This window comes from Lethenteron reissneri, chromosome 30, assembly GCF_015708825.2.
Source record: "Lethenteron reissneri isolate LAM-NWPU_2019-01 chromosome 30, ASM1570882v1, whole genome shotgun sequence".
Classification (NCBI taxonomy): domain Eukaryota; kingdom Metazoa; phylum Chordata; class Hyperoartia; order Petromyzontiformes; family Petromyzontidae; genus Lethenteron; species Lethenteron reissneri.
In genome coordinates this window covers 4934400-4960537 of record NC_083808.1, presented here as the reverse complement: position 1 = coordinate 4960537, position 26138 = coordinate 4934400, and the positions used below count along the sequence as shown (strand labels likewise).

Genomic DNA, 26138 nt, shown 5'->3' with positions numbered 1-26138 from the left:
CGCCACCGTGAATGGACCCCCCCCCCCCTCGAGCACCCAACGCGTCGTTTGGCACGGGAGGCGCGCGCGCGCTTCGAGCCGTCCAATGCGGATCCGGTTGCGTTCACGCGCGCGCCTGCAGTTCAAGCCGTTCGACCGCGTATATTCGAGGGTGTGCACGCGGGCCGTGTGCGCGCGCAACGCACGCGTGTGCTGTGCGAGAAAACGCGAATGTGTTTCGTGCGTAGATCACAGCTGACCAACTTACCGCGTTACACTCGCAACTGAATGCGTGCGGTTTAATCGGGCTACTGAACACCATTGCGAGGGGTTGAGCCTGGATCGTGCTGAGATGGGCGACCGCATAACAGGTGGTATAGGCTGCTTGCAAGGGCTACGTTGTTGCACGCAGGTGGTGGTGCAACAAAATCAGTTGTTGTGCCGTATTTCTATGCTGGCACGTCTGTGCTTCGCGTCTATCACCAACAACCCGCATTGACCAGCATGGCGAGGTATGGTCAAATAGCCTCCGTGATAAAGCACGCGATATGTATATTAGTATAAGAATACAGGTATTCTCCGAAAGGAAAACATTTTAATGAATGTCAGAAAGAAAAATTGCATTACCCTTTCAATTAAATCAAACGACCAATATAATGCATTACATGTGCTTTCAAGTTGCGGATTATAAAATCGGAGCGAAACGAATTAATACGATACGATATACTCTTTGTTTTTTTCGGTAAAGTCACGTAGGTAAAACAATAAAATAAAATAAATGAAAAAACAAAATTTTATTTTAAAACAATCAATAAAATAAAATAAATGAAAAAACTAAATTTTATTTTATTGATTGTTTTACCTACGTGACTTTACCGAAAAAACCGAAGAGTATGAATCGTTGCAGTCACGAAAGCTTCAAATCTAGAACGATACGATATATGATGGATGCAGGAGTGTGCTAATCGGATAAAAGCATCCGCCAGTGTTGAATATATACGTTTTCTATTTTATTTGTCATCATCACTGGGTTACCAGTCCCTGTAGTAGGGAGCCAGACACTGCATGGTTAAAGGCCTTTGCCCAAAGAAGTGGGTCACAAGTGGCGTGCAACAGAAAGGAAGCATTGTATTTGATGAGGAAATGTCAGACCCAGGCACAGAGGTGCATTGAAATGACATCTGGCATCCACTGGTTGAATACAATATGGGAGCTCATATAAAAAAAAAAACATTATTACCGATGTTGCTCAAATAGGTTGTGAGTTCAGCTTCCATTCTGTTTAAGAGTAAACATGCTTTGCTGCTGCCCCTGCCACGTGATGGCATCACTCTTCTCCGTGTGTGACAATATATGCCGTACTGCACGATGGTGAAATGTATATTTTTTACGACTTGGAGGAATAAGATCCTGATACATACTAAACTTTCATGACACGTCAAAAACAATCTAATAGTAAATTAGAAGCGTGAGGGCAGTGCGCATCTCCTGTTTACATCCCAGGGCTCGTGGTGGAAATTCCACATTTTCGGAGCATGGGCGAGCCTATCCATAGAATAACCACAAAGTGGTACCAATTTTACCAACCCTGGAGGGATGATGTGCTGAATTAACCCCCCCCAACCAGAATTCGAACTCACAACCTTACGAACTCACAACCTTACAAACTCACAACCTTACGAACTCACAACCTTGAAAATTTACAACCTTACAAACTCACAACTTTGCAAACTCACAACCTTACGAACTCACAACCTTACGAACTCACAACCTTACGAACTCACAACCTTGAAAACTCACAACCTTGCAAACTCACAACCTTACAAACTCACAACCTTACAAACTCACAACCTTACGAACTCACAACCTTACGAGCTCACAACCTTACAAACTCACAATCTTACGAACTCACAACCTTGCAAACTCACAACCTTGCAAACTCACAACCTTGAAAACTCTCTCCGCCACTGAGGCGTCTGGCCAGTTTTCCTGGCTGCAAGTAAAAAAAATTAACCCGTAAAAACAAAGTTTTTCACTATAAATCCTTTATATGCGTGGCATCGGCTTTATTTTATTATTCATTTCTGTTTTTCTTGAGTAAGAGTTTCATTTTTATCACATTGGTATTTTAAATTAAATATGACATTTTTTTTTACTAAAAAGTGGAAAATTTTGGAAAAAAATTTTCACGAAAATAAATTGTCACGCACAACGAGTCTGTGTGCAAAATGTCAGCTCGATTGGATCACGGGAAGTGGGTTAAAAAACGACCGAAAGATTTGCACGGTCGTAAGCGTGCAAGCAAGCAAGCAAGTGAACTTAATATAAAGGATTTAAAAATAATTCCCACAATTCCAATGAAGACTCTCAATTTGCACATTTGGCCATCCCGTGATGCTCAAGCGATCCCCTCCGTGTGTTCTCGCGTTGTGCCGCGCATCGATTGGTGTGACGCCTGACGTTTTGCTCCATGAGCCGGGACCTTCTTCGGGAAATGATCGCTGACTCGTGCCTAGCGACGTGCGGGAACAACCCAGAAACGCCTCCGATCAGCGCGGTTGGCTACGTATGGTGTGAAAGAAGTTTAACATACACAGAGCACGATGGTAAAAAAAAAACATGTGCAGTGTCATTTTCTCAAGGCTGCATTTGAAATTTTCATAATGACATTTGTGATAATGATGACCGCACGAAATATAACATGAACCACGGTAATGATGATGATGATGGCAATAAGATTTAAAATTGATTTCGTCAATTGACCAAGCCAGTATACGTTGCAGATGAGTCGCGATTGATCCTGGAATGAGGTTTCCTCTTTGCAGGCACTCACACTGGGTATCAGATGTCAGTGCCAGTCGAGATAGCGGAGTGAGTGTCTGGTGTTTTTGTAAGCGCTTAAATATAGTTGAAGCCTTGTGATAATATAATATTACCGTGCAAAAACCGTGTTCCTCATTCGACACTGTGGTGATTTTTTTTTGTAAGTTTGAAAAGAGGATTTATTTCAAAGCACAATGTTAAAGACTATTTGAACAAAAAAAACCTTTTTTATAAGCATGCTGTGTACTCGATCTGTAATAGTTTGCTCCCCTCGCGACTCTAAGAATTGTCATGGGTCGCAATTGGCATGATACAGGGTCGCAATTCAATGCAATAATCGTTTTTTGTGGTCGATATAGCTCCTCTAGTGGCTGCAGGAGTCACGTTCAACCCGTTACTGACGACGTAAACGAATGAAAAATAACACGTGATTCTTACACACATGATTCAACGCTCTTATGATGAGCGCGATGACTCAATGCACAATTACAGCCCGACTGGATAGAAGAACGATGCACGAGCACTTTTCTGTAGTCATTACAAAAAAAGTTGGATCCCTAAAGAGACTCCAGTAGGAGCGTGCAAATCTGTCTGTCGCCTGATGAAGCTCGGTGTAATTACTGGCGAAACGTCGTACTCAGATTGTAAATGTTGTGGCTTGGTTCTCCAACACACCGGTGTGCTGTACTAGTGACGAATTGGTCACGTTCTGTTTACGTGACAAACCTTACTAGTTGGCTGTGCCGGGTGGTGGCAGGTTTAACGACACATTTATATATTTACGTTATCTAACCCCCCCCCCCGCCCTGTATTATGGAGGAGCGTGCACCTCCTAAACACTGACATCACAATGGAAACCAGAGTGCTTGAAACCTTTCAGTGAGCATTGATCCCGAGCTCTCGTTCCCTCCTCACACACAGTGTAACTCAACTCTGCAGGGCTTCACACCTCCATCTGCGTAACATCTCCCTCATCCGCCATTTCCTCGTCACAACCGCCACTGAGGCCCTTATCGATGCATTCGTCCCATCCCGACTTCACTGTTGCCTCCCCAAATCTCTCCTCTCCAAGCCTGAGACCAGCGGTGGCCAACTGGCGTCTCCCGAGCTGCACGAGTCTCTCTAATCCACCACATGCGGCTCTATCGAAGGGGCATAGCGCAGCACGTATGATAATTACCACAGTAGCAAAGAATATTGAATGTCTCCCGTGCTGTGCCGAAAACTGTCAATATTTATACACGCACATATATTTGGCTCTTTGCAGAACTCACGGGTACTTTAAGAGTCTTGGTCTGTTACGGGTTGGCCAACCACTGCTTTAGACAATACAAAATCGCACTGCCAGATTTTTCACATACACGCATAAATGAGGCTCTCTCAGGCCGATACTCCAATCCGTTCACTTGGCTGTTCAATAGAAATCTGGATAAAGGTCAAAATCACACTTACTAACTTTAATATCGTCCATGGTCTCGCACCCTGCATCCATCTCTCACCTCACTCTTCTCTCTTCCATACAACCAAGGCTTTATATTGAAGCTCCCAGTCAACCTTTGCTCAATGGGCTGTCGCTTCTTCTTCTGTGCTGCACTCTTGTCTGAACGACTCCATGCCCTTGTTGAAGTTTAGGTAAAAAATCCCGATATATTTTCCCCTCTAGTGGAGATGGGAACCACATCAAACCCAACTATGATTATCAATTCGATAAGCCATTACCCACTCTGAAAATGTCTGATATCATTTTAGACGTACCACCTCCAGGTAGCTCAAAGCCTCCCTCCTTTACCCGACCCGTTTTCACATGGATGCCCAGAAACTACACTTATTGTGTGAGTCTGCCAGATGCGGTCGAACAGGAGACAGTGTGCAGATAAAATCTAAGGCGCAGAGAGCTCGAGAGAGGTGGAGCGGGGGTTTTCCCTCATCTGGGATGAGGACGTGACATGATTGGAAACTGTACTCAAAGGACAACTCCCACCTCTTGGAAAACGAAATCAGAATGAACAGATGGCATTCAGCACACACGGCAGAATGGCCATCGTTTGCCTGTCGTGCGGCTGTACTGGAGGCACGCCACTCACGTGCCGAATTCAACGGAAGAGCACGCGAAACGGATTTGTACAGCCAGCGACGACGCGAAAAACGAAATTACAGAAGAAGAAAAAATCTACCATGAATTTCGTTTTTGCACCGGTGACATGCCGTTGCGTAAACACTCGACACTTTCGCCGGCGCACGTACAAACATCATTGCGCATCGTGCATGGATCAACAAGACGCTCGGTGGAAACGCGCACCGTGTGCAGTGTTTTATGGGTCACATCCTGCCTCCAGGACACAAGGAATACCTCGATATTCTTAGGTTTTTTCGGTAAAGTCACGTGACTTTACCGAAAAAACCTAAGAATATGAATCCTTGCAGTCACTAAAGCTTCAAATCTAGAATGAATACCTCGATTTAAAGCTTTCGTGACTGCAGGGATTCATCTTCTTAGTTCTTTCGGTAAAGTCACGTAGAATAGAAATAATAAAATAATTAAAATTAAACATAATAAAATTATTCTCACAATGTTTCGGCCACAACGCAAGCAGCCGTCCTCAGGTGAAGAACAGTTTTGTCGGGACGCTGTCTTCCCGACAGACCTGTTCTTCACCTGAGGACGGCTGCTTGCGTTGTGGCCGAAACGTCGCGAGAATTATTTTATTATGTTTTATTTTTATTATTTTATTATTTCCCTTCTACGTGACTTTACCGAAAGAACCAAGAAGACAAGGAATACCTGTTTGGATTCTGGCCTATATTCATTTACTGCCACCTCACTCCGTGGCACAATGCTACTTTTCTACGTGTGTGTGTGTAGGCTTTGTGAGTGCTTTCCACACATTCCGCGCAAGAAGAAATAACACGCAGGTATTAAACAGAGCTCCCTTCTGTGTCTGCACGATGTTAAAGTCCATCAGCCCACTGCCTTTCCAGACCAATATTATCCGGCAGCGTTTGTTTAAACAAGCAATTACACTTTGGACCGGATTCGACCTTCTGGATATCATCAGCAGAGTCAAGTATGCAATACGTAGGTAGCTGCAGAAATCTTACAGCTCCCCCCCCCCTCCAGCTCTGAATATGTAGACTTTGTGTAAAACCATACTTCGCCACGCTGGTCAATGCGCGTTGATCACGGAGGCGCTCGTCACTGGTTGAGGAATCATTTCCACCGATGCTGGCAGTGACCGGGAATACAATTCAGGTCAGCAGCTTCATAGTTCAGTGCACAAACCACTGTGCCACCACTCCACCCTATCGTCATAAATGTAATTCATGCGTATGGTGGCAGCAACATGTTCAGGAGCGAAATGCCAACGTTGATGTCTGCTAGCCACGAGAGGGTTTCTGGAGAGTGTTTGTGTCGTTTTGCTATTACACGTCCGTTGAAGGGGCACAAACTTCACTGGTTATATGCGTGAGTTGAATGGCCACAGTCGCACTCCCGTGGCTTCGTCTGTAATGTTCCATGGACGAAGGAGATCCGCACCTCGACCGTTTGATATTCTGATGCGGTTGATTGTTACACACCGCCAGTGTCTTCGAGGAATACCAAAGCTGGGAGGAGGTGTGATATTTGGGTCTCGAATTGTTTATTCTAGACGTGTAATAAATAATTATCATTCCGTGCATCTCTCCGCGTAAAAAAAGGCAATACTCTACTGGGTTTTTTGTCTTAAGTTACTCAGTCAATAGAATTGTCAGGCCAATATTATTGAGCAGCGTGTGGTTGGTTACACAAGCAGGCTCTTTACCAGTTTTTTTACCCTCAGGATCTGATCAGCAGTCACGCTTGTCAAAAAATGCTGCAGGGTTCACAGATGTTTCCCGTCAACCACACAGGGCCCCAGTGAAAGCTAAAATCAATCAAGCGTAAAAGCACATGCGATGTTGTGCAGTATTGTGACTAATAAACTCAACAAGTGTATCCACTTGTCTCATTTCACGTGGACAGCCGAACAGAGATGCGGCCACGGCGTAACGGGGCGTTCGCCGGTTTGTTCTCCAGGCGCGGCAGTTTCAACTACAGTACACGTTCCTTAGAGGACCCGCCTCTGTCCACCCCGGCCGTACAAGTTGGTGACAACCCTGTTCGTCGATCGGCAGGTTGGATGTGGTGGAGTAACGTATAGGGCCTACTCCCATGTCCAAAACAACTGGCCAACGTGGAAGAGAAGACCAAACACCCCCCTCCCATCCCCACCGAAGAGGAGCTCTCCAGAGCTTCCGTCTAGTGGAGTATCTTTCACCAACAGTGACGCGAACAAGCAAATTGTATTTAGTTATATATTTACCCACAATGCCCCACGACGCATGATTATTTTAAAGCAGCAATGATGTCCCTTAACGTTGGAGATTTGTGCTGTACGTACATTCGTACTACTGGACATCTGACAAAGGAAGCTTTCTAGCTTATCGGCTTCCTCCAGTATAAATATTCTGATTCTGGTAATATACCTACACTCAGCTATGAGTGCACTAGGGCTATTGTGTCCTCTTCAGCTTTGTGTAGCTACAGCAGAACAATTGCAGTGGCTTTTATATATGCATCCTGCTGAAATGATCGAATGCAAGCGGTCTCATTGGTTATCCTGACTCCCAACGGAATCAAGACGAAACAATAGAGAAATAAAGTGTGTGTGTGTATATACGCACACACACGTACTGAACCAAATAAAAATATTAATAATGCAGCTGTGATGAAATGAATTATGGTCTTAGGAAAAGGCTGGAAAGTAAATGTCATACCCGCAGATATATTAGTGTTCGTTATTTGTCTCCCTTCCCCTCCACATTCACTCGAACACGTGGAATGGCTGCATCGGAAGAATTCCGCTTTGAAACATTTCACAATATTCCGATTTTTGATTGTGTGCGTGTGTGTTGGACTATACTGACAATAAAACGAATGCCACATCGTATGCGATGTGTCTGGAATCAAACGTGTGTGGGATGGGAGTGGGGAGCCAACACCAGTGACAATTATCTGAACCGGTCTTGGGCCTCCACTTGCGTCGACTCATCCTCAAACGAGTACCTGGTGCGGTGTGTAGTCTACGTCGCCACTGGGGAGACAAAGGCGGCCGGGTGTGGTTGCTGGCCACCCATCCCCTCGTGTGCCGTGCCGACCTTTACAGGTGCTCGCAAACAGCACTTGCCCCAACAGTCCGCTAGAGCTATACTGTGTATACTGTTCTTTGTTTGGAGCGGTGGGGCAGCAGTTGGGAGCGCTGCGCTACGAAGCCGGCGACCGGAGTTCGATTGATGCTCACAGCCAACACCGCTTACGATTTTCTGAACCAGTCCTGGGCTTCCCCTAGATATACTCAGCCTCAAATGATTAACTGGAGGCAGTGCTTTACGCATTCGCTGTTTGGGAGACAAAGGCGGCCGGGCGAGTGCCCTCGAGTGCCGTGCCGGCCTTCGTAGGTGCTCCACGCTCACAGCACTTGCCCCACAAGTAAAGCCTATACGGGCATCTTTGTCTTTGTATGTGCGCAACAAACGGAACATTACGTAATTTGAGGAATACGTTTACCGAATAATGAGCACAAATTCAAATATAGTGCGTGCAACGTTAATGAAGCATGTGTGCTGTTTACACCTGGGCATCCCGTACGCTGGAGAATATTAGTCTTCCACCAGCAAAAATGCATCAACACCCCCAGCAAACGATGTACGTCACTGGCATAATAACATTCATGCCCCTTGTGCGAATGCTGCTGCTGATGATCGTGGTTGTGATGCTTTTTGTCGTTGTAAATTACCGTAATGATGATGGTGATGATGATGAAGATGACTACAATGACGATGGTAAAGACCACTCGGACGACAGTGATGATGATGATGGCGGTGATTCTGATGGTAATGAACAAAATCTATGATAATGGCCACAGTGATGGTGGTGATGATGATAACGATGATGACGACAGTTGCTGATATTAAACATCATCGTTCTTGTTATCATGACGATCTTGCACGAATCGACAAAGACACACGTTCTGAAACGAGTTCTGCGTGCATATCGGATGAATCAAATAAATTAATGAATGAATGGGCGAATAAATGAATGGATTTATGGACCTCCCGGTTAGTGATTAAAAAAAAAAACACAAATCATTCAACCGGCATCTCGCGACCAATCAATCACTCAATCAATCACCGCACCTTCGAAATCGGATTCGTCGTCGTCGTCGTCATCGTCCCGATCGTCGTCGCCGTTGTTGTCGCTGTTGGACGAGTGTCCGGCCGCGTTCTCCTCGGAAAAGTTGACCCCTCGGCCGTGTGCATCCTCGAATCCGTCGGCCAGCTGCTGCGAGGGAGCCCCGCATCTCTCCCTGGCCCGTTGGCGCATCTCGGCGAAGTACGCCGCCGCGAAGTCGAGCAGATCCGCGGGCCGGCTGCGAAGCACCTCCACGGTGAAGGCTTGGAGGAGCTCCGTGAGCCCCGCGGGGACTTCGACACTCATCGCCGCGGCCTCCTCCGCCCTCTGCACCATCCAAGCGTCCGCGAGGCTGCGGCGGCTGCTGCTGCTGCTGCGTCCGGGGAGCGTGCGCGCGCGTTGTGGGTGAGAGTGGGTGGCTGTGCGCGTGTGAGTGGGTGGGTGGGTGAGAGGGTGAGTGGGTGGGTGAGAGGGTGAGTGTGGGTGGGTGAGTGTGGGTGGGTGAGAGGGTGAGTGTGTGAGTGTGGGTGGGTGAGAGGGTGAGTGTGTGAGAGGGTGAGTGTGTGAGTGTGGGTGGGTGAGAGGGTGAGTGGGTGAGTGTGGGTGGGTGAGTATGAGTGAGTGGGTGGGTGAGGGTGAGTGTGTGAATGTGGGTGGGTGAGAGGGGAGTGTGTGAGTGGGTGAGTGTGTGTGTGAGTGGGTGGGTGAGAGAGGGAGTGTGTGAGTAGGTGAGTGTGGGTGGGTGAGAGGGTGAGTGTGTGAGTGTAGGTGGGTGAGAGGGTGAGTGTTGGTGGGTGAGTGTGGATGGGTGAGAGGGTGAGTGTGGGTGGGTAAGAGGGTGAGTGTGTGTGTGAGTGGGTGGGTGAGAGAGTGAGTGTGTGAGTGGGTGAGTGTGGGTGGGTGAGAGGGTGAGTGTGTGTCTGAGTGAGTGGGTGGGTGAGAGGGTGAGTGTGTGAGTGGGTGAGTGTGTGTGTGAGTGGGTGGGTGAGAGAGGGAGTGTGTGAGTAGGTGAGTGTGGGTGGGTGAGAGGGTGAGTGTGTGAGTGTAGGTGGGTGAGAGGGTGAGTGTTGGTGGGTGAGTGTGGATGGGTGAGAGGGTGAGTGTGGGTGGGTAAGAGGGTGAGTGTGTGTGTGAGTGGGTGGGTGAGAGAGTGAGTGTGTGAGTGGGTGAGTGTGGGTGGGTGAGAGGGTGAGTGTGTGTCTGAGTGAGTGGGTGGGTGAGAGGGTGAGTGTGTGAGTGGGTGAGTGTGGGTGGGTGAGAGGGTGAGTGTGAGTGGGTGAGTGTGGGTGGGTGAGAGGGTTAGAGTGAGCGAGTGAGAGGGTCAGTGTGTGTGTGGGAGTGTGGGTGTGTGAGTGTGTGTGAGAGGATGTGAGTGTGGGTGTGTGAGCGGGTGTGATAGGGTGTGAGAGAATGGGTGTTGCGTGTGATTGTGGGAGTGAGTGTGTTTATCTATGTATGCGCGTGTGAATGTGTGTGCTAGTGAGAAGGCAGTGTGTGTGAGTCTCGCTAACAGCACTTGCCCCAACAGCCTGTATGTCTGCGTGTGTGTGTAAGATCGTCTCCGTGTGCGTGCAAGATCGTCTCCGTGTGTGTTCGCGCGTGCCTCCGTGCATTTGCCTGCGCTGTCTCTGCTTCTCGCTCCCAGTAACCCCGCGCGGACGTCGACTGCTGCAAACCCCGCTGCCTTGCGCAACAATGAAGGAAGACAACGCCGCCGATATGAATGGGGACGCGCGCGCGGCTCCGAATATCGACACCGAGTCTCAAGGAAGCCGCTCCAGCTGGAAAGGGCCGACCGACATCGATATTCGATGGATGGAGGCCGGCTTGTCTTGAGTTCCGGCTCAATGAATGGGAGCCCTGCGGTTTTTCTTTTTCTCTCTCGAACCGATGAGGAGCCGCCGCTGCTGCTGCTGCTGCCGTCTGTCTGGCTGGCTGGATGAATGGCTGGATACGCGCGGAGATTATCTGCAATAGCAGCAGCAGCAGTAAGAACAAAGACGACGACGATACGCGTCTGTCTGCAGCCTCAGTCTGCCATTGCGAGAGAGCCCGCCAGCAATGGACATCTCATCCACATCATGTGCAAAGCGTGGGAGATGGCAGAGAGAGAGAGGAGGAGAGGAAGAGAGAGAGTGGGTGGTGAGAGGGGGGTGTGAGAAGACGCGAGGGCTCCGTGCTGACGTCAGTACTGGGACGAGGCCGTTTCAAAGCGGAGAGAGGAACGTGCAGCCCTGCTGCCATGGGGACAGAGGCGTGCAATGAGAGAGACGTCTCCCAGATGACGACCCATACACACCTCCTCACCCACCACCACCACCTCCTCCTCCTCCTCTACATTCTCTCCACCCCCATCTCCCAGTCCTTACGCATCACCCATCACCACCACCACCTCATATCTCTCCACCTCCCTCTCCAGCCCTTACACCTCATCCACCTCCTCATCTCTCTCTGTATCACCTCCCTCTAAAACCCTTTCCACTTCACCTATCGCTAAGCAGCTCCCTCTGCAACCGCTACACCTCACCCATCACCTCACTCACTCTCTCTCTCTCTCCACCTCCCATCTCCAGCCCTTACACCTCACACACCACCTCACCCCCCCCACCCTCTCCAGCTATCGTCAGCTCCGCCCTGTGTAGGCTATGGCTGTGTGTAAATATAGGACACACGAATTAGGACACGCAGATATCCCCCACGGGTAGCCTACGTAAGCTGGTTGGGCCAATGCTGTCAGCGAGTACTTATGAAGGCCAGCACGGCGCATCACGGAGTCTTGTGGCTAGCTAGCACCACGCCCGCAGTGGTTGATGTTTTGACCGGACCAAGGTACTCGTGCGTTTAATGATCAATCGATTTAGGGGAGGCCCAGGGTAGGTTCGGACGGCTTCAGATTTTCACGACAGATGTTGACTGTGAGCCAGAGGTCGCAAACGCGGTTTGATTCCTTACCCATACCCGGGGTCGCAAATGGGTACCCATACCGGCCGGGTACGGGTACCCGTTCCCTACCCGATACCCGTACCCTACCCGAAATGAATGACAAACGGTTACTCACCAGTGACTCACGGCCTACCCGTACCCGACCGCACCAGGGTCGCAAACGGGTAGCCGGGTATCGGGTAGGGTACGGGTATCGGGTACCCGGTTGCGACCTCTGCCGTGAGCGGGAGTCTAACTCGGGTGGCTGGGCTCGTCGTGTGCCACGTTGACCACTAGACTACCGCTCCCCCATCACAGGAGCACGCATCAGCAACGCGCATCACACGTGCAGCATCCCAGACACCCGCTGCTGCCAGACATCCACGTGTACGATGCGTCTACTAATGTACGTATAGCTCTTTCGTCATGCCACTGCTGGATGAAGGCCCCCCCTTCCCCCCCCCACCCCCCCACGAATTATAGATCATGGGAGTTACTTTATCATACTTCACCACGCTGGTTAGAGCGCGTTGGGAATGGGACCGGGGTAGGACCGGTTCAGATATCACTCGCCACTGATAGAAGCCGTGGCCTGGAATCGAATTTAGGTCGCTGCGTTCAGAGCGCAGTGCTCTAACCACTGCGCCACCGTTCCACCCCGCTGCGAGGTTAAATGGAAATGAACTATCCTGGAAATAATCGCTGAATTTCAAGGTTTTTATTGATTTCAGGAGGGTCCTGCGTTTTTATGTTTGGCGAGTTCAAGAGTAGGCAACCAAAATAAGGGAGAAGAGCCATTTTATTTTTTTGAATTCGGAAGAAAAAAAAAACCCTTCAATATTTCAAGAGTCGTGCAAAGCACGTGGTGAATACGAGACGATGAGTCCCTTAATAAATAACGTCACGAATCAGTCCTTAAAGAGCCCCATGCGGCTCAGGATACCGCAGATTGCCGACCCCCTGGGATTTGTTTTATGAACGAGTTGTTTGGCTTCACCACGTGGAAGAAACGCGGAGAGAGTGCCCGGAGTGAACCCAACACGCGTGCGAGGTGACACCCAGCACTGCCATCTCCTGGCCACACCTCACGACCCCGCGCCTGCAAAGGTCTCTGAAGCCCGTGGTGGTAGTGGTGGTAGTGGTGGTCACCCATATAAATATCAGCCAGGCTTAGCCCTGCTTGGCTTCCGGGACCTGCCGAGACAAGGCGCGGATGACACAGAGCGTGAACGGCCTCGTATCCTACTGTAATCCCACACGTTACAATGATAAAGCTGCCCCGTATAGCCTTGACAGACGTTTAGGGCAAGTGTCGCTCGCGAGTAGCACCTATTAAAGTCGACACGGCACAACAAAAAGGAGTGGGATGGCCAACAACGGTGGCGATGTTTAGGCATCTCGCCAGGTACTCAATTGAGGCTTGCATGTTCCCCCCTTGGTCCCGTGGATTTTTCTCCGGGTCCTCCGGTCTTTTTCCTCCACATTTTGAATCATGCGTCGAGAATATTTGGCTGCTGCTATACATTTCCACGTGATAAGCCACTTCGTTGAGCTATGATTTGTGGCCAGATCACTTCTGAAAACGAGCTTTAATTGGTAAAATAAAAAAAGAGTAGTCTGCAGTTTAGTTTTAGAGTGTTCATGGGGCAGGGTCAGCTTAAACTTCTCCATTGTTCTCGCGCTACGCGCTTTGAACAACAAGATACGCTCATCGTCACCAGCGAAACAATTAACCCACTTCTGGTGGAGTCAGACACTGTGACCGATCTGAATTTTGCCGAAAACCTGCTGCCAGTCACTAGTAGTAGTGCTTGCCAGGTCATTGATGTATTTTAATTATAACCGGGTCAGATATGCACAGTTGCAAGTGAGCATCACGATCCAGCTCACAGTGCTGCTGCCAATCCGTTATCGGATTGAAGAAGGCCTCTCTTCCACGCCGCGTCAGTCACGGGGGTTATTTGACCATACTTCACCACGCTGGTCAGTACCGTTTGGTGAAGGGGGGCTTGAGACCAGGACTGGTTCAAATTATCACTCGCCATTGACGTTCGCTGTGGCCGAGAGTTGAACTCAGGTGGTTGGGTTCATAGCGCAGTGCGCTATGGGGCCGTCCATAAATGACGTCACGCACCTGGGGGGGGGGGGTCGGACATTTGTGACGATGTGTGACGAGGGGGGGGGGGGGTGAGAAATGTGACGTCACATCAAAATGCGCAACTTTAAATAAATATAGAATTGTTAGAACAACACTAATTGTTATAACAACACTCCTACAACATCAGAGTGCAGCGCCACATTAAATACACACTACAATGACAATAGTTTAAAGCGATTTGAAGCATGATTTATTTTTTTTGGGGGAGGGGGCTGAGCTTTGTGACGTCATATTTGAGGTGGGGACCTGACTTTTTGTGACGTCGTGTGACGAAGTGGGAGGGGGGGCAAAAATCGTCCAAAATCGCGTGACGTCATTTATGGACGGCCCCAAAGTGACATATTCCTTGACGACTAAGCGCGTTGCGCGCCAGATTATCATCAGCGGATGACGCCGTGACTGGTTGGGGGATGCATCTCTGGGCGTGACGGGCGATGATGCGCGCGCCATGTCTGTTGTCTGACCTACTGCACATTTTGCCTCGGGGTTTTAAATAAGTGTTTGCGTAACGATCGAATGTGTTTCGATTTAAAGCTTTCGTGACTGCAGGGATTCATCTTCTTGGTTCTTTCGGTAAAGTCACGTAGAAGGGAAGTAATAAAATAATTAAAAAATATGTTTTATTTTTATTATTTTATTACTTCCCTTCTACGCGACTTTACCGAAAGAACCAAGAAGATCGAATGTGTGTGTGTCTTTGTATATAAAGATCCTCGGTAAAGCCTTAACAAACTGTTGGGGCATAGTGCTGTTAGCGAGCGGGTGGGGTGGCCAGCACCACGCCCGGCCGCCTTTGTCTCCCGAGTGGCGATGTTTACACATCGCACCGGGTATTTATTTGAGGCTGAGTCGACCTAGGAGAGGCACAGGACCGGTTCAGATAATCGTCACTGGGTTGGTAATGCGGCTCGCGAACCACTCCACACAGTATACACATAGCGCAGTTGGCGAGGTGCGGTGCGAAAGAAGTTCAACATGCATCCGACGTGAATTATTTCTCAGATAAGCATTGAATCAGTGCTCATCCGCTGGATACAGCCCTGGTCCGGTGGTAGGAATTCATCGTTCCTATGGCTAGTGGCAAGTATATCCATAGGACAGCTCATGTTGAGTTCCCAACCAAGTGGTACTAATTGTATCGACCCCGGCGGGATGATGGGCTGACTCGATCCCCAGCCTGGATTTGAACTCGCATCCTTTCAATTGCGAGCCGCTCGCTCAACCACTGAGCCACTATTCACAAGTCGCACTTACGACACAGTATAAGAACACAGCGGCGAGCGGTGGTGTAGTGGTTAGTGCACTGCACTACAAATTCGGCTGCCCGAGTTTTTTTTTCTCAGCCATTTTTAGCATCAGTGGTGATTAACTGAACTGACCGTAGACCTTCCCCTAGGTCGACACGACCTTAAGTAAGCACCCTCGTGCAGTTGTATAGACATCAAGGAGGCAAAGGAAGGCATTGAGCCGGAACTTGAACAGGGGCAGTGGGGGGGGGGTCGATAGAACGGATGGGCGCGGAAAGGACGTTTTAGACCTTTGGCGCAGCACGGGAGAAGGAGCGACCTCCCGCCGAGCGAAGGTTGACCGCGAACCTTCGATGTGAAAAGCCTTGCTTGCGTGGCAGGGAGTAGAGCGAGATGAGAGGGGAGACGAGTCCACGGAACAACTTTGAAGTCGGCGAGTGTGATCTTGAAATGTATCCGCTATTGGATTGGGGGCCGACCATAAATGACGTCACGCACCTAGGAGGGGTTGGGGGGGTCACACATTAGTGACAATGTGTGACGAGGGGGGGGGGGGAGAAATGTGACGTCACATCAAAATGCGCAACTTTAAATAAATATAGGCAACACGTTCTACTTAATAAAATAGACTTTTTAACAAATGTTTTCTCCTACAACATCAGAGTGCAGCGCTACATTAAATACGCACTACAATGACAATAGTTTAAAGCGATTTGAGGCATGTTCTATTTTCAAAATGGAAATATGGTTTTGGCGGGGGGAGGGGGGCAGAGCTTTGTGACGTCATATTTGAGGGGGGTCTGAGTCTGGCAGCAGCAGTGCCGGATTATCCCAGTAGCACAAGTAGCTACTACACGTGTAGTAGCTACATATGTAGTATACATATGTAGTAGCTACTACATATGTAGTAGCTACTACATATGTAGTAGCTACTACATATGTAGTAGCTACGGCCGCCGCACTTTGCAGGGCCCCGCGCTAAATGCTTTCAGGCTATCAATTTCGGTTCAGTGATTCTGCACTTGCTCTATCACTATAGTACTATACCGCCTTCAACTTTTAGGAACGACTGGGCGTTTAAAGTTATCGATTTGTCGTATTATCTGGCTGTATAGCAAATGAAAAAATAAATTACTTTACTATGCAAGTAAAAAAATGTGTGTTTTAATATTTACGTGTTGTTTTATTTATTTTATTTAGGTGCCCCTTTCTAACATATGCTACAGGCCCCGCACTAGCTTAATCCGGCACTGGGAAAGCGGTACACGGTACTGTTGTGAGAATTCCTTTCTTTGGAACTCCGTATTACTGTTCGGTTTGTTGCCCCTCCCCTCGCAGCTCCGATGAGCACGGCTCATCGGAGCTGCGAGGGGAGGGGCAACAAACTGCGTGCGTTCCGAAACAAGTTCAACATACATGTACCTACGTCTGGAGTTTGCAGATGATCGGTTTGGAGCAAGCGCCGCATGAGCGTGTGTGACGTACTGGACTTTTTATTCTTAGGTTTGTTTCGGTAAAGTCACGTAGGTAAAAATTTAAAATTAATAAAAGTAAAATAAAATAAAAATCACGACGTTTCGGAGGCAACACAAGCTTCCGTCTTCAGGTGGAACCGTCACAGCACGATAGCTGTATCAAGTGAGAGAAATTCCAAGAAACAGTATTTGTATATATACTGGTTGATGATGGGAGGAGCCAATTTTTTACCTACGTGACTTTACCGAAAAAACCTAAGAATATGAATCCTTGCAGTCACGAAAGCTTCAAATCTAGCAGTACTGGAATTTTCTTGCTCACTCCACTGCTGGCAGAAGGGCCTCCACTCGTAAGGAGCTCTAGAGGGCCGATCGAGCTAGTTGCTATTGGGCCCTCTCTTCCATGCAGGCCAGACGCCTTGGAAGAGGCGTGGTGACGTGATGCAATTCGTTAAGTCGACATAATAATGTTGAAAGCTGTCTGGGGCGTCAATGGGAGAATCTCAGAGTGCATATACCATAGCAGCATGGATTTATCAAAGTCTTTGTTATGCAAAGGGACACGGGTGTAATTTAAGATCATTTACGGTGGAAGTTACGCGTCATGTACATTTGCAAGTTGAATATTAAACGGTGAAAAGTAGAGTAGCTTTAAAATAATTAGTTTTTTTTAATACAACACGACGTTTTGCCTCCCCAGTGAACATAAAACGTGGGACCAACGTTGGGCCCACAATTCAAAACAAAACGTTTCTGGGTCCAACCAAACTAGCGCCTTACACAGCAGTAGTACATTTTCTCGTAATTTAAGATGGGAGGCTGAAGGGTCACCTTTGTTAACCTCGTAAAATGCACTGCGGTACTTCGTATGATATCTTAAGCAAACAATGTTGTCACTCCCCCATGGGTTCTTCTGCGTGTTAGTTCACCGTTCACTGCGGTGTATACAGTGTTATCGGTTGTCTTGGGGACGTGTAGCGATTGTAAGGGCATGTCCGCTGCTGCCTATGGCCATTGCTCTGCTCAATTGTGTTAGTTCATCCCTTCACATGCAGTACAACGTGTTTTTGTTGTTGTTGTAGAATTACAAACATTTCCATAAAAAGTGACCACAACGGGCGCATGAAATAGGCGCATGTGGCCACAAGACGGCGCTGTTTTCAATGCGGGAACGTGGATGGCTTCAGATTGGACTTGATAACATTATGTTGGTAGTTCGAGGCAGGCCACGCTGTGGCATTACAGCGATTGATACTGGAATCCATAAGTTCGGAGCTAGGAGTGTTTACTCTCCTCCTGGGCGTGGATCTTCTTCAGGGGCTGCAGTTTCCTTCCACAAGCCACTGGATTAATAGGAGTCAAGTTGCCAAACATCCAAACTCAGCACACTCATAAAATATTTTTAAAGCCGTAGCGTTCTTGGACAAAATGCCATTCTTTATAGTGATGCATATGATCCAACTCTTTGGTTCTTTCGGTAAAGTCACGTAGGTATAAAAATAAAATAAAATAAAAAAATGTGTTGCGATCGAAACGTCGTGATATATTATCTTTTGTTTTATTTTATTTTTCTACCTACGTGACGTAACCGAAAGAACCAAAGAGTATGGATTCCTGCAGTCACGAAAGCTTCAAATCAAGAATGATCCAGCTCGGTTGCTCCTTGCTTTCACTCCTCTTTAGGGTCTGAAATTCAGACCACTGAAGTGGCAGAAACATTTGACTGTATTCTTCGGATTATAAGACGCATTTCACCCCGCGTATTTTAAAGCAAAAGATGTGGGTGCGACCAGATTGGTATAACTTTATTGACACCAGACAAGTTCTATGTTTTATAAAACATTTATTATTTTTATTATTTTATTATTTCTCTTCTACGTGACTTTACCGAAAGAACCAAGAAGATGAATCCCTGCAGTCACGAAAGCTTTAAATCGAAATTTAACCGGACAAGTTCTGAGTGACTCTTACTTTCCGGACAGTACGGGACGAGCCAACGATGTACTTCACTGGACAAATGATTTGAATGTACGTTGAACGTATTACCGCCACGTGCGTGGCCAACCGTACTCATCGAAGGTGCGTGGGAAGGAGAACAAACTGATGCAACGTTCACACTGAGACCTCCTTTACCACTGGCAAAATATAGTAATAGGTTTTTACCATTTTAACTGGTACAAAAACTGACACATTTATGCAAGGCATCATGTTTGCAATAACCACAACACAAGCAGTCAAAATGCAAACAAAAATAAACAATTCCGATAATGATAATGCGCTGTTTTTGAGTTGTACGCCTTTTGGCGTCATCTGGTCCAACACCAATGGAGACGAGGCTCTAAGAAAAGCTGTCTCGGGTGTGGACCAATCAACTTCAAGGACAGTGCATATCATTATCATTATCAGAGTTGTTTCTTTTTGTTTGCATTTTGACTGCTTGTGCTGTGGTTATTGCAAACATGATGCCTTGTATTAAGGTGTCAGTTTTTGTACCAGTTGAAAGGGTTAAAACCTATTACTATATGATGCCACGTTGGCAGTGGTGACAACAACAACTCAACACATTATTCAAGAACACTGTAGTCTTGAACAATATGTAATTGGCGACGTTTCGGGAATGGCCCTTCTTCACGTGTCTCTTGCTTTGCCAAGAGATGTAGAGTTTCATTGGAATTGCCAATCACTCACACATTGGAATAGCCAAACGACCCAGTTTTAAGGCTTGGAATGAGGCTTTTCTGGATAAGGGGCATTATCTTGGCAGTATTTTTAGAATATGCTTCTTATTATATGAGCCAATTTGGGGTCTCAGAGATAGTTTTTTTTCTCATTAGTTATACAGTATAGAGAGTGCCGTGTAGCCAATGGCGACGATAATTATATCACAGTATTAAAAAAAAAAAATTTGTCCCTGGGTAGTGAATGTTATTTCCTAATTGCTTATGCCTCAAAAGTACAGAAAATGGCTATTATTTCCCACAAACTTTGCTTTTGTGACCAGGACACGAAAGCAAAGTTAATAAGACTATGTAACACGATTTTTGTTCCTGGGTAGTAAATGTTATTCTTTAATTGTTTATGCCTCAAAAGTACAGAAAGTGGCTATTATTCGCCATAAACTTTGCTTTTCTAACCAGGACAGTGATTTCGATTGAAAGCTTTCGTGACTGCAGGGATTCATGTTCTTGGTTCTTTCGGTAAAGTCACGTAGAAGAGAAATAGTGAAATAATAAAAATACAACATAATAAAATAAAATAAATGTTTTATTTTTATTATTTTATTCAACATAATAAATAACATAATAAAATAAAATAAATGTTTTATTTTTATTATTTTATTATTTCTCTTCTACGTGACTTTACCGAAAGAACCAAGAAGACAGGACACTGATATTTTGAAATGTACCTATTTCCAATGAATAAACGTGTGCATTTGTGTCTTTCCTTCACATAAAGTCCTGGTCACAAAGACAACGTTCGTGGGGAACAATAGACATTTTCTATACTTTTGAGGCTTAAACAATGAGAAAATAACACTACCCAGGAAGAAAAATCGTGTTACATAGTGAATTACCAGTGGTGAGTGATATCTGAATCGGTCCTGGACTCCCTCTCAAGAACCGGCTCTGGCCAGCGTGACGTATTGTCAAATAAACACCCTCGACCCCCACGGAGTGGAAGATACCTGAATCCTGTGGATTGACAAAGGCCTCTCCATTTGCTATGGTCATGGCTTCATTTCTCACCGATTGCTTTGCTGGTGGCTGCGAGACTCGGACATGCACGTCAACTCGAGAAGCCACTGCCATCAAGGAGACGTATTCTGGCCGTCGTGTGTTCGGTACGGAACGTAAAGCCCCGTGTAGTTTCACGGCGGTCGCCAAAGTGTATTTGTTTAGTATATGATCACACATTGCTCAGAGAGAGTCATCAGACGCCATCACACACCTCACTAAGTGCTCGCAAATGCCAGGGTATTCAAACACGATCCTTTGTGTGCCCTCTCGTGGGGAATTTGAGTACTATTATTGGCATACCTCCGTTGCATAATAGACTTGTTAAGGTTACGCTTAGTAAGTGCAAATTTCCACGCCTGATAACCAAATATTGTACCCTCTTTGGTCATAAAATTCAGCCAATAAGGACATGTTTTTTGTAATGTATTTACTAGCATTGTGTCAATACCGGTACTTTGTAGCATATTTCTCTAATTGTATTTTGTGTGCCTGGATTAGGTGTTAAATTGTCTCCATTTTTAATCGAGACATTTACGTAACACACTACTGCGCACACCTCCTTCCAAGATCGCCAGAGTTCTGGTAAAATAAAAACAAATCAGAAAGAAATGGCCTCGGGCTCAGACGGCCATGTGAGCAGTAGCCACGGTCGATCTGACAATGAAACCCCAATGACGAGACGCATTCCAAACAAAAATCCACACGAGCCAAATGCTTTCGAACGCTCATAAATACACAAGCACTTCAAACAGCTTGTTTGTAGTGTCCACTCCAATATAGTTTGACAACGGTGTGGGTGACTTAGTGTGCTGTTTGTACGTGTTGAGTAAGACAGTATTTAGAACATGGGGGGGGGGGCAGGCAAACATGGGGCTTATGTAGGGTCATGGAGGATATTGAGGGGTACTGTTAGGCTTTTTCGGTAAAGTCACGTAGGTAAAACAATTACATTAAAAGTTAATAAAAGTAATAATGGAAATAAAATAAAATATTAAATCACGACGTTTCGGAGGCAACACAAGTCTCCGTCACTTGTGTTGCCTCCGAAACATCGTGATTTATTATTTTATTTTATTTCCATTATTACTTTTATAAACTTTTAATTTTCTTTTTTTACCTACGTGACTTTACCGAAAAAACCTAACAGTATGAATCCTTGCAGTCACGAAAGCTTCAAATCTGGATATTGAGGGGACCACTTAAAGGGCCCAAGCCCCCTTGAATTTCCCCACCCGTGGCTATACACACGGCGGTGTTTCTCTTCTCTTGTAGCAGGTACGTGTACAGCCCATTTGGCAATCTTCCGCTGGACGTGGGCATCTTCCACGCCGCGCGGATCCATTGTTGTGTTGTTTTGCACGGTTCATAAACATCACAACTCATCACAGAGCCCAGTCTCCGTCACATTCACGCGATTTATTTGAAACGATCGATTCCACAAACTGACGAACGCACACGGACAGCAGTTTTAGCATCACACCGCCGCAACAATGATAACAAGTGCCGAAAGCGTCGCATCGGAATGCAGAGGAGGAGGCGTCGTGGTTGTTTTTGTTGGTCGCGTTGATTCTTGAGAAATCTCCGTCGCTTTACCCTACGACCGATGCACTTCATCCCCCGAAATCTGTCGTTTAAGCCTGACAGACTCCGGTGGAATGAAGGACGTCGGAAATCGTGGGAATTGCAAAGAGGAGGAGGAGGATGATGATGATGACAAAGAAGGAGAAGCGGTTTCAGCGTCTCCGGTGGGTTTATTAATTTCATTTCATTTCTTTCTTTCCACCGTGGCTTTTTGTGGGCCACTGTAGTGTTCCAGACAGACCTGTTCCGTTTCAGTACCCGCGAGTGTGAATGAGAAAACCAGTTTGGCTTTAAGAGCGCAGTCAGTCTCGTGAGAGTTAGAGAGAGACATATCTTAAAAAAAAAATAAGGCCGCCACACCACCCTTGGATTGCTGCCCAAAATTGGCAACATCATCTTATCGTGTTTTACAAAAGCATTAAAACATTCGGCAGGCACAGGTATTGGAAGTCGTTCATATTTCCAGACTCAAATCCTTTTTTTAAACAGTATTGTAGAACGTCTATGTTATCGTCACCCTTAGCAGGAGAGGGGATAAAATGTGACACACATTTGTTGTGCTGCGAGAAGAAGAATGGTATGGAAAGTCGACGCGGGCGAGGGGATGAGGTTGCATCTGACATGCGGCCAAATGTAAAAAAAAAATCCCGTCAGTCACCTGCCAAAGAGGGAGACAGATGGAGAGATAGTTACAGTGCGTTATGGGAGCAGATCATACAACAAACAAATAACCGCTTGTAAACATTCACTTTGATCTTAAAAGAGAGCTATGCAAACGCTGTCAAACATTTGTCTGGCGAAACGTGCCGTAAACAATTCTACGAAACGCACCTATAGGACACGGATAGCTCGGAGGTAAAGGGTGTTGATCTCTCGTGCCTGCGACGCGTAATAATCTACACCCTTCACCTGCGAACCGCTCCCCGTCCCACCACCTCCATCGCCGCCGAGCAAATGCCCCTCCCTCCCTCTCTCGCTAGCTGTGCGCCCAACCCTTTTCGCGGAATTCGAGACCACACCTTTGCTTCAACTCTGCCGCAGGGCACGGCCGTTACTAACCCGACACACGCCGCCCTACGCCGCCGCCGCCGCTGCTGCTGCCACCGCCACCACCACCACCACGGCAACAGCAAAAAAACGGGGTGGGGGGGCAAACTTTTCCTGCCGGTTATTTATTGCAATCTCTTGAACCATCACGGTCGCCATTTGGAAAGGTGTTTGATTTTTTTGTGTGCAAAGTTACGCCTCTCCACCGGTTTTTTTTACTCTCTCTCTTTTCAAATTTTCGTTCAAATGCCCCTCCGACGAGTAACTGGAGGCTTGGAAAAGGGTGCACCGCCATAATTGCACGCATTAACGGCTTTGAGTTTGAAATATTGTGTTTGTAAGAAATAAATAAATAAATATAACCTTGGGGTTATAAAATTAGTCATACAAATATTCAGACGTATTTTGTGGACAGTTTCTACCAAAACATTTGGATTTAGTAAATTAGCCACCTGTTCTTGGCTTTTAATGACGCATTCAAGAGTCTGGTGAAAAGTTACGTTGGGTTTTGGGCTTACAAACGACAACTATACCTGTTGAACACGGCCAACATTTTGACAGCCACAGGTGGTACAAGAGGAAAAAAAATCCTTGGTTAATGACAGGAGACCAGGTCAGTTACGTTCATTTCATCGCAACGCAACAGACCTCCGTGAAAGTAGAGCCGCGTTACTCTTACTCGACAGAGCGATTCGCAGTAAAAAAAACTAAGAATCAGAGCGCGACTCCGATTGATTCTTGCACTCGCAACTTTCGTGGCGTTCCTGAATTGTTGCTGAGTGTTGCATAAATTGTGAGTGCTTTTGTGTGGCGTGGCAACCCCCCCCCCCCCCCCCCCACTGCCGTGGCTGGGTGCAGCACCGTACCACAGGGCAAGTCGGCGCAGGACGCAAGGACCGCGGCTCTCCGTGCAAAAAAAAAACCCAGGACGCTTATTTTGCCAAACGAAGTTTTCTCGCAACCATCCGCCCCAGACACCCACCCTCTAACTTACACACACCCGCACACTCACCAACTACACTCATTCACACACCCACCCACCCACTACACTCACTCACACACCCACTACACTCACACTCACACTCCCACTACCCTCACACTAATACACCGAATCCACTACCCTCACACACTCACACACCCACTACATTCACTCACACACCCACTACACTCACTCACACACACACACTACCCTCACACTCACACACCCACTACCCTCACTGACACACCCACCCACTACACTCACTCACACACCCACCCACTACACTCACTCACACACCCACCCACTACACTCACACACCCACTACCCTCACACACACACACTAATACACCCACCCACTACACTCACTCACACACCCACCCACTACCCTCACACACACACACTAATACACCCACCCACTACCCTCACACACACACACTAATACACCAACCCACTACACTCACACACCCACTACCCTCACACACACACACTAATACACCCACCCACCCACTACACTCACTCACACACCCACACACCCACCCACTACCCTCACACACACACACCCACACACCCACCCACTACCCTCACACACACACACACACTAATACACCAACCCACTACCCTTACACACACTCACACACCCACGATCCTCACACACGCTCGAGGGCTTGCGAACAGCTTCTGTCTGCCGACTCAACTTGTGTTAGGGTTTTCTCGGCCAGATTCTCTTGAGTTTTTGATCGAACCCTTCACAGTCGTTTCTAGATAAGTTGCTGCAATGTCATTTTCAACACAACATTTGCAGAGCGGACATGAAAGCCATGCTATGGCGTTGTTTTGTGTCGAAGTAAAAAAGAAATGGACATTTGCACGTGCATTGAGCCTTCCATATTTAGTTATTTTTCACTTTTTTAAGTGTTAAACAATACACTATATGTTTATGTGCCTATGTAAGCTTAAGCTGGGGAATTTATCACCATGCGTAACGCTTCTGGGCAGAGAGTGGCTGTCGTCTGTAATTAAAATTGCATATACGAAGTGCTTTGGGTGCTGTTGGTCTCACAAGTACATACATCTCTCTATTTGTTCAGCAAATGTAAGTCTGTGTTTAAGACAATGCTATTCTATTACAAAGGCGTGCAATATTGTATCTAAAGTAATTCCTTATTTACGATTTGCATTTTTTTGACAAAGTACTGGCACAACAGCATGGAAAATAACAACGGCATTTTCATTCTCCTTTATTCGGAAAAAGCTGGAACAATTAATTTTTTTGACAAATTTCTGCGACCTCAAATTTTTTTCGTAGCATTTAAGCGAATGCTACGTATCCCTTCGCGTTATTTTTTTTTTGCGCTACGTGCGTGATTGGATAACAGACAAATCCCAAAAGTGACCAATAAGACCAGCTAAAATGAATACCGCCACACAATACTTACGGGGGCATTTGTCACATGCGCATATGAAACACGTGGTCGCATTGACGCTTACCTTGAACGACTGTTTAAGAGCGCGCATGTGCGAGACCCGCGATGCGGACGAATCCGACTTGGACAATTTCTCAGCTCTCTCCTCCTCCTCCTCCCGCCGAGGTTGTGAGCGTCTCTCTCCTCTCCTCTCTCCTTCTCGACGCTCTTGCCGTGGGCCGCAGTTACATATCGCACGGAGGAGCACCTGATTGGACGGACACACCTAAAAGTAGGCGGACTTTTTAATTAGCGCGTCTTAGATAAGAATCTTCCACCTACCGCCAATGCTGGAGGTGAGGTTAACGTTTCATTGGTTTGGCATGCAGGGCAGGTGTGTGGGTGTGTGTGTGTGTGTCCGTGCGGACGTGTGTGTCATGTGATGTATGTGTTGGGAGGAGAGAAAGGTAAGGAGTTTTCACTCGTGCAACAGGCGCTATTTAAAATCTGCCCGTTTTCTTGCAGTCCTGGTTCTAGGGCGTAGTGGTTAGCGTACTGCGCTATGCATCCCGGTAACTT

General features: G+C 47.0%; 1 protein-coding gene and 1 long non-coding RNA gene across 2 annotated transcripts in view; both read right to left on the bottom strand.

Moving 5' to 3' along the window:
• Positions 1–11315, bottom strand: part of LOC133349437 (cAMP-dependent protein kinase type II-alpha regulatory subunit-like) — a 46182-nt gene extending 34867 nt beyond the window's left edge. Inside the window, exon 1 of the mRNA XM_061562868.1 lies at positions 9016–11315. Coding sequence (XP_061418852.1) covers positions 9016–9346 — 331 coding nt within the window. The 5' untranslated portion in view covers positions 9347–11315. The remainder of the gene's footprint in view (positions 1–9015) is intronic.
• Positions 11316–13674: 2359 nt separating this feature from the next.
• LOC133349582 (uncharacterized) lies at positions 13675–25822 on the bottom strand. The gene is made up of 3 exons (XR_009755963.1): positions 25645–25822; positions 15686–15835; positions 13675–14066 (listed from the first exon to the last, which is right to left on the bottom strand). It is a non-coding gene; the product is annotated as an uncharacterized LOC133349582 (long non-coding RNA).
• Positions 25823–26138: the final 316 nt, after the last annotated feature.